General features: G+C 45.3%; 1 protein-coding gene across 1 annotated transcript in view; it reads right to left on the bottom strand.

The window, feature by feature from the left end:
- The window catches only part of NT5E (5'-nucleotidase ecto), a 34,580-nt gene extending 31,282 nt beyond the window's left edge, over nucleotides 1–3,298 (bottom strand). The window contains exon 1 of the mRNA XM_066622713.1: nucleotides 2,957–3,298. Within this exon, the coding sequence (XP_066478810.1) occupies nucleotides 2,957–3,298 (342 nt within the window). The remainder of the gene's footprint in view (nucleotides 1–2,956) is intronic.
- Between the last annotated feature and the right edge of the window lie 12,615 nt (nucleotides 3,299–15,913).

The raw sequence follows: 15,913 nt of genomic DNA, 5'->3' as shown, positions 1-15,913 counted from the left end.
GGTGGGCAGGTGTTGGATAGAACGGGATAGGGAGAGGGAGAAACAGGGTGGGACTGGGGCAGAGATGGTGTTGTGCTGAGGGTGGGAAGGGGCAGTTTTTGGCAACAGCAGCTTCGCTGATATTCTATCCCTGACCTTGAGTCACCTACCTGGGTCCACTCAGACTTGATACAGTTCCAAGTAAACCCATTGGGGCAGAGGAAGCTTGCCCTGGGGAAGGGGAAAAAATGTTCCCTTACTTCATTGAGGCCTCCAGGATTCAACCCTGCAGAATGCATTACATGCCCCGTTGGCCTTGGAAGTTGTTAGATTTGGCTGTTAATGTCTGGACAGGTTCATATGGAAGGAGGCAGTCCTGCAAACATTCTTGTCCCAAACTCTTATGGGCTTTATAATAGTAGTAATACTTAGCTATACAGCCCTTTTAAGTGCTTGAATTACTCCACATATCTTCTCTTGTTCTAATCTTTGCAACAACTCACCACAACCAAGAGGAACTAGTTTGCCTGAGGCCATCTAGTCAGCTCATGATGGAATCCAAACTGGGAATTTCCAGGTTCATTGCTCTGCCTCTTCGCCACTACGCTATCTTGCTTCCCCATCATAGGAAAGCACATTATGCCTGAAACAGGCTGGCTGCCAATGAAGCTCTCATAACTACTGACAAGATAATATTCATTTCTCCCTTGTGGTGCCCACTTTGGCAAACTCACCAGTTTTGTCAAACTCACTTGGCTCTTTCTCTGATGGCATTTTACTATCATTTGAAGATTCTTTTATTTCAGAAAGCTTCTGCCTAGGTGTTGGTTGGGTTTTGTTGGTTCTTTTCCTTTGGTTGCAGCCTTTGAGTTTTGCACATTCTAAGCTGCTGCCTCTTTACTTGCTCTCACGTCCAGCCCTGGCATCCTCCCGTTTTAGGGAGTACTCAGGGCCCATTAGAAATGCCTGAAGTTGTGGAAGCCCCTTTCGTCTTGGTCTTTCCTCAGGAGGGCTCCAGTCATGTAGCCTGCGCTCATTCTTCTGTCCTACTGAGAGAGGGTATATTGCATCTGCCGGCTCCTTTGCCTGTGCCCCTGATAGCATCAGAAAAAATGTGGAGGAGGTTTAAGGCACCCTCTGCATCCTCCATCTGGGGTAGTGGGGTATGCTCCTGGCTCCGGCCTCATTTCCCTCTGAGGCTCCTCCTGATAATAGGTTGGATTTCTATAGGCTCTGCCAGGCTGAGCTGCCCCTTGCCTTTCCAACCATTTTCCTTCCATTCCCCATTCTTTCCAATTTCCCCCTTTCTGCTCCAGATTGCCTGCCCATCCCAACTGTGCTGTATCTTTGCGGTCCTTGTCAGGACTACATTGGACTGCTCGTGGTTGCACACCCGGCATGTGCGCACATCCTTCTCTGACCAGGTGAGGAGTGGGGGTTATGCTTTTAAATTTAATATTAGCCATGGTAATTCAAAACTGACCTTAAAGGACAGGATTTCTCAATAAAATGCATTCCTGGATGTACCAGTGAAGAGCTTTGCAGCTGCATTCCAGAACGTTTCTGAACAGTTTTCAACGTGCATGAGGGTAACTTGATCAGAGAATGTATAACTGAGGCAAGGTCCCCCTCATCCATCATATGTACCAATATGATGACTGGATCAGACCAACTGGTCCAACACTTTGTCTTCAACAGCTACCAAAAAGATGCTTCTGGCAGCTCAGAAGCAGGCCACAAAGGCAGGAGACTCTCCCTGCCAGCATTCAGCATCTTCCCCTTCCCCTGGGGGCTGGAGATAAGAATAGGCTCTCAGTTTGGCTGTACTTGTCCTAAGAGGGGACTAAAGAGCCACCGGGTAGATGGGGGAAGACAGCTCATTTGAGAGAAGGAAAACTCTGATCCCAAACCTCCACTGCCTTGTGGCTACATCCAGTTATGGAAAAGGCTTCAGGAGTCAACCTTGAGGCAAAATCCAGAGCTGGAGTCCCTGAAGCAGTTCATGGCTGAACACAGTCACGTTCTGGCAATTCCTGTGATTCCCGTACTGGTTTCTGCCTTTCCATTGGACCATTTCAGCGACATGGAGAGGGGAGATTTGCTGCATGGGTAACAGTCTATCTTCCATATCTACGTACTTTACCCAGGTTTCGCGCACTGGAGAGGACACTGTTCCGGAACCACTATTCAGAGTGCAATACCATAGTCTTCCGAGACTGATGGATGCCAACATCTTCCTTTTAGAGGCAGTCTCGCCCTTCTTCTCAAACTTTTGGCTGTCTGGCTAAATTTTGGTTGGCCTCTGTTAGACCTGACCCTTCTTCTCTGAATCGGTCTAATCATTTTCTTAAGGGCAGCTGAACTAATGGCACTGCCATCATCATCATAGTTGCTGGGAACAGATCCCACAAGTTCATGAAGCACTTTTACGTATAATCAGACCTTCTTTCATCTCTCTCCAATTGCATGGAGCGATGGGGGGGGGGGCACAACATCCTCCTTACATGACTCGGGACCCAATTCTATCCAACTTTCCAGTGCTGATGCAGCTGCAGTGAGCCCTGAGGTAAGGGAGCAAATGTTCCCTTATCCTGAGGAAGCCTCTGTGACTGCCCCTCCACCAAAGTGTGCAACGCATACCTGTTGGATAGGAATGGGCAATAAGGCTACAATCCTATCCACCCTTTCTTGGGAGTAAGCCCCATTGAGTATAATGGGACTGACTTCTGAGTAGACTGGCAGAGGATGGGGCTCTCAGGCTGCCATCCTTTCCACACTTTCCTGGGAGTAAGCGCCATTGACTAGAATGGGACTGACTTCTGAGTAGACATGCATAGGATTGGCCTCTCAGGACGCAATCCTATGCACACCTACTCAGAAGTAAGTGGCGTTCGAGTCGACGGAGCTTCCTCCCCGGAAAGCGCGGCTAGGCTGGCAGCCTTCCACTGTCTCGGCCACGTCCTCCTCGGGCGCTCACCATGGCGTCGTAGCCGAGGCGGTTCATGAAGCGCGCCACCTCGCTGCCCTTGAAGTAGCTGAACCAGACGGTGCCCTGGTACTGGTCGCCGGCGTCGAGCAGCAGCACGTTGCGGTGCGTGGCGCGGAGCCGCTGGACCAGGGTGTGCCTGCGCGCCACGCCGCCGTAGCAGTCCAGCCCGGTGCACTTGCCGGAGTCGCGGTTGGTCTGCTCGACGCGCGCGTGGACGTCGTTGGTGTGCAGGATGGTGAGCTCCAGCGGGGCCCCGGCCCAGGCGCACAGCAGCCCCAGCAGCTGCAGCGCAGCCAGCCTCGGCGCGCAGCCCTGCCCGGTCCGCGGCATCGTCGGAGCGCGCGCTGCCTGTCCCGGCGCGGGGGAGGGGGAGCCGGCGTGGCACCTCTTAGCTGCTCGCCGCCCGCCGAGGCTGCTCCTCGTTAATGATTCCCGCTGGCCCCGCCAAGGAGTGGGGGTGGCTGCCTGGCCGCCGCCTTCGAGGTTTCCTTGCTTGCTCCTCCCTGGCTTTACTCAGCCTCCCGGGACCTTCAAGTTCTTGGGCAACGTGGGTCTTTCCCTGGCAGGCAGCACCAGGGCTGTTTGGCTTTCCAGCCTGCCCCATTCCCGGGGTTTGGGACCCCCAACCCCGCCTTCCTTCATGGAGCTCTGGGCAGCTGGAACTTAGCAGCGCCGCCATGGAGCTGAAGCTGGAGAGAGAGGCTGCCATCCTAGCCACACTTTCCTGGGACTAAACCCCACTGACTCTAATGGGACTTACTTCTGAGTAGACATGCTGAGGATTGGGCTCAGAGTCCTGACTTGCTCACCACTGGCCAGTTCACACCAGTTACATAGCAGATGTTTTTGTCTTCCCTAAAAGTGGTGGGGAGGCCAGCAGATATTTCTGAGCTGATGGAGACACCCAGTGGCTTCCCTGTAGGCAAAACATGACTTAAGAACATAAGAACAGCCCCACTGGATCAGGCCATAGGCCCATCTAGTCCAGCTTCCTGCATCTCACAGCGGCCCCACCAAATGCCCCAGGGAGCACACCTGATAACAAGAGACCTCATCCTGGTGCCCTCCCTTGCATCTGACATAGCCCATTTCTAAAATCATTTCTAAAATTGCACATACACATCATGGCTTGTAACCTGTAATGGATTTTTCCTCCAGAAACTTGTCCAATCCCCTTTTAAAGGCATCCAGGCCAGATGCCATCACCACATCCTGTGGCAAGGAGTTCCACAGACCAACCACACGCTGAGTAAAGAAATATTTTCTTTTGTCTGTCCTAACTCTCCCAACACTCAATTTTAGTGGATGTCCCCTGGTTCTGGTGTTATGTGAGAGTGTAAAGAGCATCCCTCTATCCACTTTATCCTTCCCATGCATAATTTTGTATGTCTCAATCATGGCTTACTTGGCAGCCTGTGGATATAGGGAGGTCCACATCTGGTTTGGTCTCCCTAAAAGGGCATACATTTCAAGCCCTTCATCACTCTTTCCATATAAAAGCAATGAAGATGAAGCCCTAGGCTATGATCCTTCTCACATTAATTTTTAAGGGAGTTCTGCTGCAGTAAATAAAGCAAGTTTTCAAACAAGCTTGTATAGGATTAGATTGGAATTGTTCGTCTGTCAAGCCGTTGACATACTCCTCCCCCCCCATTTATGTATAGAAATATCAACAGAGCAAGAACAATAATGAAACAGAACCAAAGTAAAAAATATTTCTTTACTCAGCGTGTTGTTGGTCTGTGGAACTCCTTGCCACAGGATGTGGTGATGGCGTCTAGCCTGGATGCCTTTAAAAGGGGATTGGACACGTTTCTGGAGGAAAAATCCATTACGGGGTACAAGCCATGATGTGTATGCGCAACCTCCTGATTTTAGAAATGGGTTATGTCAGAATGCCAGATGCAAGGGAGGGCACCAGGACGAGGTCTCTAGTTATCTGGTGTGCTCCCTGGGGCATTTGGTGGGCCGCTGTGAGATACAGGAAGCTGGACTAGATGGGCCTATGGCCTGATCCAGTGGGGCTGTTCTTATGTTCTATGTTCTTATGAGGGCGGAAGGGACAAAATTAATATACGAACACAATACTGCATGATATACATACAGATTACAGTACAAAACTCATCAATTGGCAATCTACAAAAATAATAGGCAGTCTGTGCATAAATCTCTATAAAGGGCTTCCAGATATCCAAAAATATGCACATATGGAATTGTCTTCTATAATCCGTACATTCAGATGTTGATAAAGTAAAAAGGTCCTCAATCCATTGAAGAACAGTGAGTGATCTTACCAATACTTCCATCTGAGTCTTGTGGCTATAGTAAGGGCACAAAGGGCCTATTTCCACTGTCCTGCAGATAACTTCCACGAAATGGGTGAATAATTCAACAGAATACTGTAATTATCTACAAATGTGAATGTTTAATGTAATATAAAATTAATACAGCAAATAACTTCCTCCCAAAATGTATCACTGTACAAGATTTTATCACCATACCAGACCACAACATGTACCTGAATGATGCTTCAGGTTCACCACAACACCAACAATTAGATTCTTTGAAAAATCCATTACTGTGAAGGTGTGGTGTCCAGTAAACTCTAAACATAATTTTTTGCTAGAGCAATCACAGTTTAAGGTGGAATCTTAAATACATTAAATACACTCTGTACAATACTGCCCCCGAGTGGCGTCCATTCAGATTTTGTCCAGTTAATTGAATAACCAGATTAATCTCCAAAAACATTTATTATTTTCATCAATTCTGAAATAAAAGATTGAGGTACAGAAATAAATGATAAAATATATCTGCATATAAAATGATTTTGAATCACTAAAATCAGATATGTATCCATGTATATTACTATCTTTTCAAAAGTCAAAGTTACTAAACACAGATCAAATATAAGAGGAGAAAGTTAACATTCTTGTCTAGTTCCCCTCTCGAGAGGAAAGGGCAGCCCAGTCTTGAGCTGCCTGGAGCCCAGAAGTGCAGCAGTGCCAGAATGGCTGCCACTGCATCCTGTGCATGTCAGGCAGCTGCTTGTGTCTCCTTGAGGAAAGGGGACATTCATCTCCTTCCCGCAGGGAAAGGCCGAAGCCCTGCAATGGAGCTACTCAAGTCTGCTCCAGCTATTTTGCTTGTGCGGAGTTGAGAAGCCCCATGTCAGGCTGGGAGGCCCAACATGGGGTACTGGATCCGGTAGAGCAGAGCTTTGCCAGTTCTCTCCCCACTCCTGGCCCGCTCCCTCCCACCACCTCACCTTTATTAAGTTTAGGTTGTAAACCTAAACTTTTGGAGTTCCAGAAGTTATGTTTCCAAACAGGCTTGTTTAAGATTAGATTTGAATTGTTCATCTGTCAAGCCCTTGACTTACTTCCCCAATCATATACAGGTACAGATGTTACCAAAAAGGGCTGTTATGTTTTAAGGGGAATTATTTATTTACCCTTTTTGGAAGCCTCAGGATCGCAGGCTGGATAACAAAACAGCGTAAAGCAGAGAAAATCCCTTGTTTAGCTTAAAGAGGAGACTGGGAGAAAGATAACGTTCAATCAAAGATTATATTTTTATTACAAAACACACAAAGGTAAACATAATACATTTCTTGGTTCTAGTACTTGAAAAATGTACCTAGCTTTTATGGTGGTTGCATGTGCTACGTATTTGGTGCATCCGAGAAGGAATCAGAAACGGATAGGTTGTAGGGAAGGATTTTAGGGGTCCCTTAATCTGCTAAACCCAGTTTGCTAACTAAAGATGGGGGAAGAAGGGAGGAATAGATGGGGAAGAAAGGAAAGAGTTTCAGAAACGCAGGATAGTTACCTGTCCTGGGGAGGGAAAGTCCCATGGAGGACCTTTGCCTCGGAGGGGGCAGCCAGAGAGAGAGCCATGTGGCAGAGTTCTCTCTTAAAAGGGGCTTGGCTGACCTGGAAGCTGGATGTGAATGACCCGGATGTGACCTAGAGCTGTCCTAGATGCACATGCTCATTACACACAGTAGGACACGTGGAGCATGCAAGAACATGAAGACTGGATATCAGCCATGACTGGGGGCGGGAGGCAGTTTGCATAAGGAGCTTAAGAGTGAAAAAGCTACAACAATAGAACAATAGACTTCTTCTTCTGGAGGTGCATGCTTGTTTTGCATAACAGTGATTGAATCAGGAGGCATCCCTGCATTGCTAGAGGTTGTGCAAACTTGTGACTTCTACCAGGGTCTTGGAAAAGTGTACTGGGGGGAAGGGTGTCCTGTATTCTGAGGTTTGACCTGCATGAGTTTTAGTTCATAATACATACAAAATCACAACTTGGAAGGGAAAAGGAGATTTTCACGTAACACAGACTCCTTAACCACAGATTTGGAACCCATAGTTTTAATTACCCATGGGTTCCATACCTGTGGTGGAGGCTGAACCTGAGCTCTCGGACACCACTGTTTACTCAAAAGGAAGTCCCCATTAACTTCAATGGGACCTATTCCCAAGTACAGTACAAGACAGTACAGAGTACAGTACTCAATCCTCTACTCAAAAGGAAGTCCCCATTAACTTCAATGGGACCTATTCCCAAGTATGTGCACATAAGATTGCATCCTTAAGATAAAGAGACATGATGTTTGTGAGCATCACACTTCTAAAAGCATCTTGCTAAACTCTTTTCTCTGCTTTCAAACCTTTGCAGACAATGTCTATAATTGCAACATCGTTTCCTTGAATATATCTTCTTTCAAAATCCGTATGACCACATCCCATGGTTTACCAATGATCAATTGTTAGAGAATTATATAAAAGGTAAAATACATGGACATGGCAATGTCTTCACAACACATTTACTGGTTCCACAAAAGGCTCCCATCAACTCCATATATGTTTAAATTTATATTTAGTGCACAGATACAGCAATTATTTGCGCCAACTCTTAATTCAAATTGCTATTTAGCAATAGAAAAATGAAACAATCACATTCCAATGGCACTTTACAGGGCAAAAGGAAAGTGATACAAATTATATTTCAGAAAAAGCTTGAAAAATCAGCTCTTTTTCATTGGTTTCAAGGGTACTGTTCAAACAGCTTTGAAACAGTAACCATTTTAGTGATCTTGGCGGCAGTGGTGGCTGCAAGATCCTATGCTCCCATCCCAACATGCCCCCTGCAAAATAGCTGATGTAGTTCTGAGCAGGCCGATTGGGAACAAGGGAGTAGGTAATTTTTTTTTACTTACTTCTCCAGCCAGCCTGGTCCCTAGCTGACCCACAGGATGCAGCAGAGTCTGTGTCAGCATCCTTGCATCATGCAAGCCAGACCTGGATCGGACTGGGCCCTGAGTTATCTGAATAGTCGTGGAATAAGGTGTCAGATCCTTTTATGGATTAGTAACTGGTTAAAGAACAGGAAGTCCTGGGACCGGTGCTCTTCAACCTCTTCATAAATGACCTGGAGACAGGGTTGAACAGTGAGGTGGCTAAGTTTGCAGACGACACCAAACTTTTCCAAGTTGCAAAGACCAAAAGTGATTGTGAGGAGCTCCAGAAGGATCTCTCCAGGCTGGCAGAATGGGCAGCAAAATGGCAGATGCACTTCATTGTCAGTAAGTGTAAGGTCATGCACACTAGGGCAAAAAATCAAAACTTTACATATAGGTGGATGCGTTCTGAGCTGTCTGTGACAGATCAGGAGAGAGATCTTGGGGTGGTGGTGGACAGGTCGATGAAATTGTCGACTCAATGTGTGGCGGCGGTGAAGAAGGCCAATTCTATGCTTGGGATCATTAGAAAAGGTACTGAGAACAAAACGGCTAATATTATAATGCCGTTGTACAAATCGATGGTAAGGCCACACCTGGAGTATTGTGTCCAGTTCTGGTCACCGCATCTCAAAAAAGACATAGTGGAAATGAAAAAGGTGCAAAAGAGAGCGACTAAGATGATTACTGGGCTGGGACACCTTCCTTATGAGGAAAGGCTACGGCGTTTAGGCCTCTTCAGCCTAGAAGAGGCGCCTGAGGGGGGACATGATTGAGACATACAAAATTATGCACGGGTAGGACAGGGTGGATAGAGAGATGCTCTTTACACTCTCACATAACACCACAACCAGGGGACATCCACTAAAATTGAGTGTTGGGAGAGTTAGAACAGGCAAAAGAAAATATTTCTCTACTCAGCATGTGGTTGGTCTGTGGAACTCCTTGCCACAGGAGGTGGTGATGGCGTCTGGCCTGGACGGACAAGTTTCTGGAGGAAAAATCCATTACGGGTTACAAGCCATGATGTGTATGTGCAACCTCCTGATTTTAGAAATAGGCTATGTCAGAATGCCAGATGCAAGGGAGGGCACCAGGGTGAGGTCTCTTGTTTTCTGGTGTGCTCCCTGGGGCATTTGGTGGGCCGCTGTGAGATACAGGAAGCTGGACTAGATGGGCCTATGGCCTGATCCATTGGGGCTGTTCTTATGTTCTTAAAGAGAGTTGGGATAAATGGACAATTAATATATGGACAATTTTAATTTTTGCAATGGAATGAGGTTTGAATTTGGATCCCCAAGAGGATATTGGACTAATACTGGGACAGTACCAGTACTGTATTGGGACTAGTGCTTTTTAACTTGTTCATAAATTTTGAACCACGTGTGATGTGGCCAAGATGGCACCAAACTGTTCATGGTGGTGAAAAGGAGAGATTCAAAATGATCTCTCCAAACTGGGTGAATTAGGCACATTCAACAGGATAAGTGTGTTTCAATATAAATAAGTGTTAAGTAATTGGGGCTAATAAAAATGTCAGTTTCACTTATACACTGATGGGGTCTGAGCTGGCTGTGACTAACCAGGAAAGAGCTGTTGGGGTTGTCATAGAGAGCTCAATAAAAATGTTGAACCAATGTGCAGCAACTGTGCAAAAGGCGAACAGTATTTCATGCTGGGGTTATTAGGAAAGGAGTTGAGAATTAGACCTTAGGAGTACTTTTCATTGCCTTTTCTTTTTAAGGCTCCAGCCCCCTGATTTCTGGCCCTTTTCTATACCATTTCAAGCTCAACCATATCTTGTTTTGAAATGTGACCACAACTGTACACAGCATATTAATGTAATGACCTTCTACAAATCTATGGTGCAACCACATTTGGAATGCTATGTACAAGGGTTTTATTAAAAGGTGGAGGAATCAAAACAGTGAATGGCAAAGGATGAAAATAAGCCGTGGATCAAATAGCAAATAAGCAAAAACAGTTGTTGGCAAAAGCTGGCAAATGAATAAAATAGATCTTGAATGTGGCTAACAGAGTACATTCCCAATTTGAGTTACTCATGTGACTTCTGGTCCCTACACTCACATGATGAGTGGGTGTGCCTTTTACAAAGCAGCAGCTACTTTCAGCAACAGACCAGGGCAACACACCCAAGCACATTTGCGCATGATCTTAAAAATACTGCTGCTGATGAAGTCATAGGTTCATCTGATCGAATGGCAGTCTTTTAACTTGGTTGGGTGGGTCTCAGTGACCAATTGGCTGGCACCTGCCAATCCCCCAATCCCAGGTGATTGGTTTGCTAGGAGCTACTCTTTTATCTGGACCCAGATGACAAAGACAAGTAATCTAAAACAGCCTCCTGTCAACTCTGCCATGTGGCTGTCTGCCATGACAATGATTTCAACAGGGCTTCAGAAAAGCATTCCAGGACAACTGCCTCTGGGGGTGGGTTGGGCTTGAGAAAGTCCAATAAAAAAAAAGAGAGAGAGAGAGAGAGAGAGAAACGGGCAGAATGTAGGAATTTTCAGCACGCAACATGTAACAAGTGAGGTTATATGTAAGTAATGAAACACAAACTGGTGAAAATGCTCGGCAGCTTTGTTAACTGATTTGTAGTTGCAGAGGACTGTATGGGTGATAATTCTAGCAACCTCTTTTTTGTTTGTTTCTGTCATCTCATGTGTTTCCACTTAACATGGTGTTCCAACAAACATTATATATATATTTTTTGGAATGTACTTGTCCTTCATTATTGTGTTTCGTAATCTTTTTTTCCTAGTAATTGATGAAACGTGGCAACTGCACTGGGAAAAAAGAATAAGAAAAATATTCTTAATTAGCCTGAGTTAGCATAGAGTACATAGCACAGTTCTCTTTTTTTCCAAGTAAGATTATGTCCTGCTCTTGTTTTGTTGTGGCTGGAAGACACTGGGATGGAATTACAATATATCATTCCTGTTTACTTCATTCTCCTTGTCAGGATTCCTTTTCATTGTCCAGGTCCAGTATCATTGTGCCATTCCCAGGCAGATACTGAGGCCCAGCAGACCCATTACTAATGCTTGCTGTCGAACCTCTTTTTTTGGTGCCAGATAACTTCAAAAAAATTGTAAATAGTTTTCCACTGTCAATGGTGGCAATGAAGTTAGGTCTCTTACTGAACAAGATGGTCATCATCTTGGACTACCCACAATGTATCAGGGCACATCAGGGTGGGTAGGGGTGTGTCTCAGCGAGGAGAGCTCCTCCAACATCCTGACCCCCATTCTGGCACACCCCTTTGTTGAAAACACTGAGAGAGAGAGAGAGAAATTGGGGCGAATTAGCAATACTTTCATAGTAAGAGATCAAATTTAGCAGTGCCACAGTTTTGGATAGTTGACATGGGTGAGCAGTGCAAGCAACCTCCATGTGCCTCAGAATTAGGCTAACCAATAACCATGACACTGAACTTTTCAAAAGATAGCATTTATTAAAGAAATATAGATAACTGGTAAATTCTTTTACCAATCCTATTCTGTTGGGGTTTCAGTATGAAGTCCTTTCTCAGCAGCAAGGGTAGGGCTGCAAGGTTCCAGGATCCAGAGGAGAAGAATACTACAAAAAAGGTGCTTCTTGGCAAAATGACAAGATGGGAAAAAACAAAACACTTAAAGTAGAGGAGAAACCTCAAATGCAGTGTGGGCATCTCTTCTGGGGGAAAAGGATGACCTAAAATGGAGGTTTCTACTGGGAAAAGAACTAAGGACATCTTTGCCTGCTAGAGCAGGGGAAATACAAATTTGCATAAAGGAAACAAAGCATTCCTGAGTAGACAAAGGAATTGTACGAGTTACTTCCAGTAAGAGTAATCGTAGTTACAATCTTAATTGTAAGAGTAATCGTAGTTACTCTTTTAGGTATGCAGTTCAGGTTTCCTGGACTTGATTGGGCTTGAGTGTGTTGAGGAGCACACAAAGGTTTAATGGCTCCTCAGTCAGATTCTGTTTAGAGCTGTGCGTAGTTAGCTTACAACATACCTTAGATAAGGCATACCTTAGATAAGACCTTGGGTGGTGAGAAAGAACTGTCTGTAAGGGAAAGAAGATGCTTTAAGACATTTTGTCTTACCCATTGGCATTGGTCAACTCCTGTCCAGAATTCTGGGCAAGATAAAGAGTTGTATGATTTTGTTTGCCCAATTCCTATTCCGTGTACATACTTTGTTGTTTTTTTACTGATTGTTTTTTCTATAGATAAGCTCTCTTTTGTTTCTTGATGGAGAATCTTGGTCTTGCTAAATAAGTACACAGGCAAGCAAAGCATGAATGCAGCAGCTTGCATCTTACTAAAATGTCAGATAGGCCAATTGGTGAAGTTCACTTCAACGCCAGGCTTCACTAAGCAGGCAAACAAAACAAACTGTGAAAGTTCACTAACTCTTCATGATGACAGTGGCCTTCTGGAACACAGCCACTACACTGCCTATCACATCCTTCCTTCAAGGAGAGTCAGCATACATGAGTCGCCCATCATTTTAGTCTCACAGAAGCCTTGCTAGACTGAGGATGCAATCCTATACACACTTTCTTGGGAGTAAACCTCACCGAACACAATGGGACTTACTTCTGAGTAGACATGCATAGGCTTGCACAGTCAGTTTACATAATTTGTTGTTTGCCAAGGAAGTGGACATGTCAAATAAGCCATTGCGCTGCCCTGAAAATCCATTATCCATTTATTGTGTTTATATCCTGCTTTTTTTCTGTGCTGGTAGAAATATTATGTGGAAAAAAAAACATAGAAAGAAATTCACAAAATATTCGGGGGGGGGGGAGAGGATTATAATGCTACTCTCTTTTTAGTCATGTAAAGGAAATGTATGCAGAAAAATGTTTAATCCTATACACCAGCATTTTTCAATGTTTATCACCCACTGTACCACTTCAGATGCTCCACCTATTGGAAGTACCACCAGAAGTGACTGGTGATAAAGTCTTTATGAGTTATTTTTGGATTAGGAGGTCAGACGCATCACAACAAACACCAAGAAGCGGCTCGGGGCAAACGGGAGGGTTTTTTCAAGTGCACAAAAAGAGAACATTGGAGCGCTGCCTGCTGATCCTCCTATTGTTGCTTGTCATGCTGTACTGATGGTTTTGCTGCCAGGAAGCAGGAGTTTGGGGGGGTCGCATGAGTACCACCAGACCCTACCCCGAGTACCACTAGTTGAGAAACACTGCTATACACACTTCACTGGGATTCAGCACCATGGAATGCAATAGGACATTCTTCTGATTAAATGTGACTAGGATTGGCCTGTGAATGGTTAATCTGCTATGTAGAATCCATCTCACTAAAGAAGAGAAACTTTACCAAGCACATGTGGATAAATTCTGCCAGATTGTTTTTGTGTAGGTTAATGCTGCTCCCTGTTGGAAAAGTGCGGCATCTTCAGCTTCACGGTTGGCCATTTGTTACATTATGATAAGTCCTTTTCCTCCAAGGCAAAGTCTACAAGGCAGAGAGATTGTATGGAGGGGGGCTAAGAAAGGGCATCAGCATCATGCTCTAGTTTCTTCTTGGCAGGGGGAGATGGGGCAGAGATGTGGGAACATTTGACTCAGCAATGAGCACTATCGTGGACCACAAAACTGGGAGTAGTTTGAAGGACTGAAGGTAGTGGAGCTGCAGTAATATTTCTGGGCTTCTGCTTCTTTCCTCTGACTTGCTTGGTTCAAGTTTTTGGAGTATATGTGAGGGGAGGAGAACATTTCTGAGCAGTGGAAAGAGAGAGCAAAGGCCCTTTGACAGTACCCCTAAAGGAGCAGATGACAACTAGCAGCCCTTTCTCCTGAGAGCACTTGAGGGTTGGGACATTCTTTTTTGGTGAGTTAGGGGACCCTTAGACAACTGGATTCAGTATGGCTCATTTATTAGACCTTACTAAACCTTGTAATTTCACGCTTCAGCATTTGGTAGTTTCTGTTGCCACTGAATACTTTTATCTGTGGGAGCAGGTTCTTGATCAGGGCATGGAGCTGAGTGATTGCTACCAACCTGGGGTTTTACAAGGTCACCCCATTATTTTGATGCCCTATTATCTTCCTGTTGGGACGAAAAGATGGAGACACGCTGAATGACACCAAATCGGTGAATTCAGACACACTGGGCTAGGAGAGACTGCACCAGTGAATTATATATAGCCAGTGTCCTAAACTGAGGGAGAGCCCAAAACATCTAGACATCCCTAAGAGTTTGACCAATATAGTAAAATTGTATAGAAGGAACCCTATAATTATCCGAATTGCAGTGTGCCAGAAGAGTACAGCAATGCCAACATAAGGCTGCCTTATTATACAGAGTCAGACCACAGGTCATTTTAGGCCAAGCCTCTGACTACCAGTAATATGTTTTATCCTCCTTTTCCAAAGTCTCAGGCAATGGGGCAAAAAACTTTTTTTTCACAAAATATTTTACGATACCCCTGACAGGGATGCCTTGGTTTGAGAGTTAGTTACTGAAGTTACTGAAAAGCTGTGCAGCAAACCAGGAAGCATCCATTTCAACACTTGAGGCAGTCATGAATTCATCAGATACCATTAGGCAAGCTGGTGTGTTTTGAGCTGAGTTTTGGAGAGGTTTACAACAATAGAACACAGTTCTGCTGCTGTAAAATGTTTTGGTTCTGCATAGACTGCACTGACGGTGGTCATTTTAGGAGCACTACCCCCAAAGCAGCACAGCACAGGAGCACAGGTGGCAGCACAGGAGGACTTCCCTGAAACCCAGACAGGTAGGTAAAATGGTGGCAGGGAGGGGAGGGGAGGGGTGAATCAAGGTTAGGAAGGGAGTGGTATTGGCGGTAGCGGAATTGCAGATACCCTATCCCCCTTCCTAGCCTTGATCCGTCTTTCTGAGTCAGCTTGGGCTTATGCTAGAAAAATAGCTGTTGCAGATCCCAGTAGATGCATGTAGGCAGCAGAGGCTTATCCCTAGGCAAGGGAACAAATGTTTCCTTACCCAAAGGAGACCTCCAGAGTCTGAAACCCCCTCACAGGATGCAGCGTGTACCCTGTTAGCATGGTTGCATTGGTGCAGGGGGAGTTAGGTAGGGTTGGGCTGTCCGTCACTTGCTATATGGGAATGGTATTACAGGTAGCCGTCAATTTATGACTTGAAGAAACTGTCACTCCCAGAATGGTGTAAAACAAACATAACTGTATTGTTCTCTGTGCCTTTAATGCCTGCATGCACTGAGTCCAGCTGGGAGGAAAAAGATGCTACCAGACATGAGATGTTCCCCTACTGCAGGATTCCAGATATGATGGATGACACAATGCTTATACCTTTAACCAGTGTATAGAAGAGGGGATTTTGCCAGGTGTGGCTTTTTAAACCCATCTATGTTGCGCTGCACCCTCTTCTTAACAGTGGTTAAAGGTATAGGCACTCTGTCCTCCACTGCATCTGGTCACCCTGCCCTACTGCTGCCTGCAGAATGTTGCATGTGGGATAAGGTGAAGAGAATTGGGTTGTGAATCTGCCTCTGTCTAGCAACACTTGTGGGGGAGGGGAGGTATGAGAAAAGCAGGAGTGTATTTTGAGCTCAAAGTACTAGATAATTTAGTTAGGTAATTTGCTTAGGAGCCTCCCCTTCTAGGTGAAGCCTGCAATTGTAGGTGTATTCAAGACTAAGCTGTGTTGAA

This window comes from Tiliqua scincoides, chromosome 1, assembly GCF_035046505.1.
Source record: "Tiliqua scincoides isolate rTilSci1 chromosome 1, rTilSci1.hap2, whole genome shotgun sequence".
Lineage (NCBI taxonomy): Eukaryota > Metazoa > Chordata > Lepidosauria > Squamata > Scincidae > Tiliqua > Tiliqua scincoides.
This window is presented reverse-complemented; position numbering and strand designations above follow the sequence as displayed.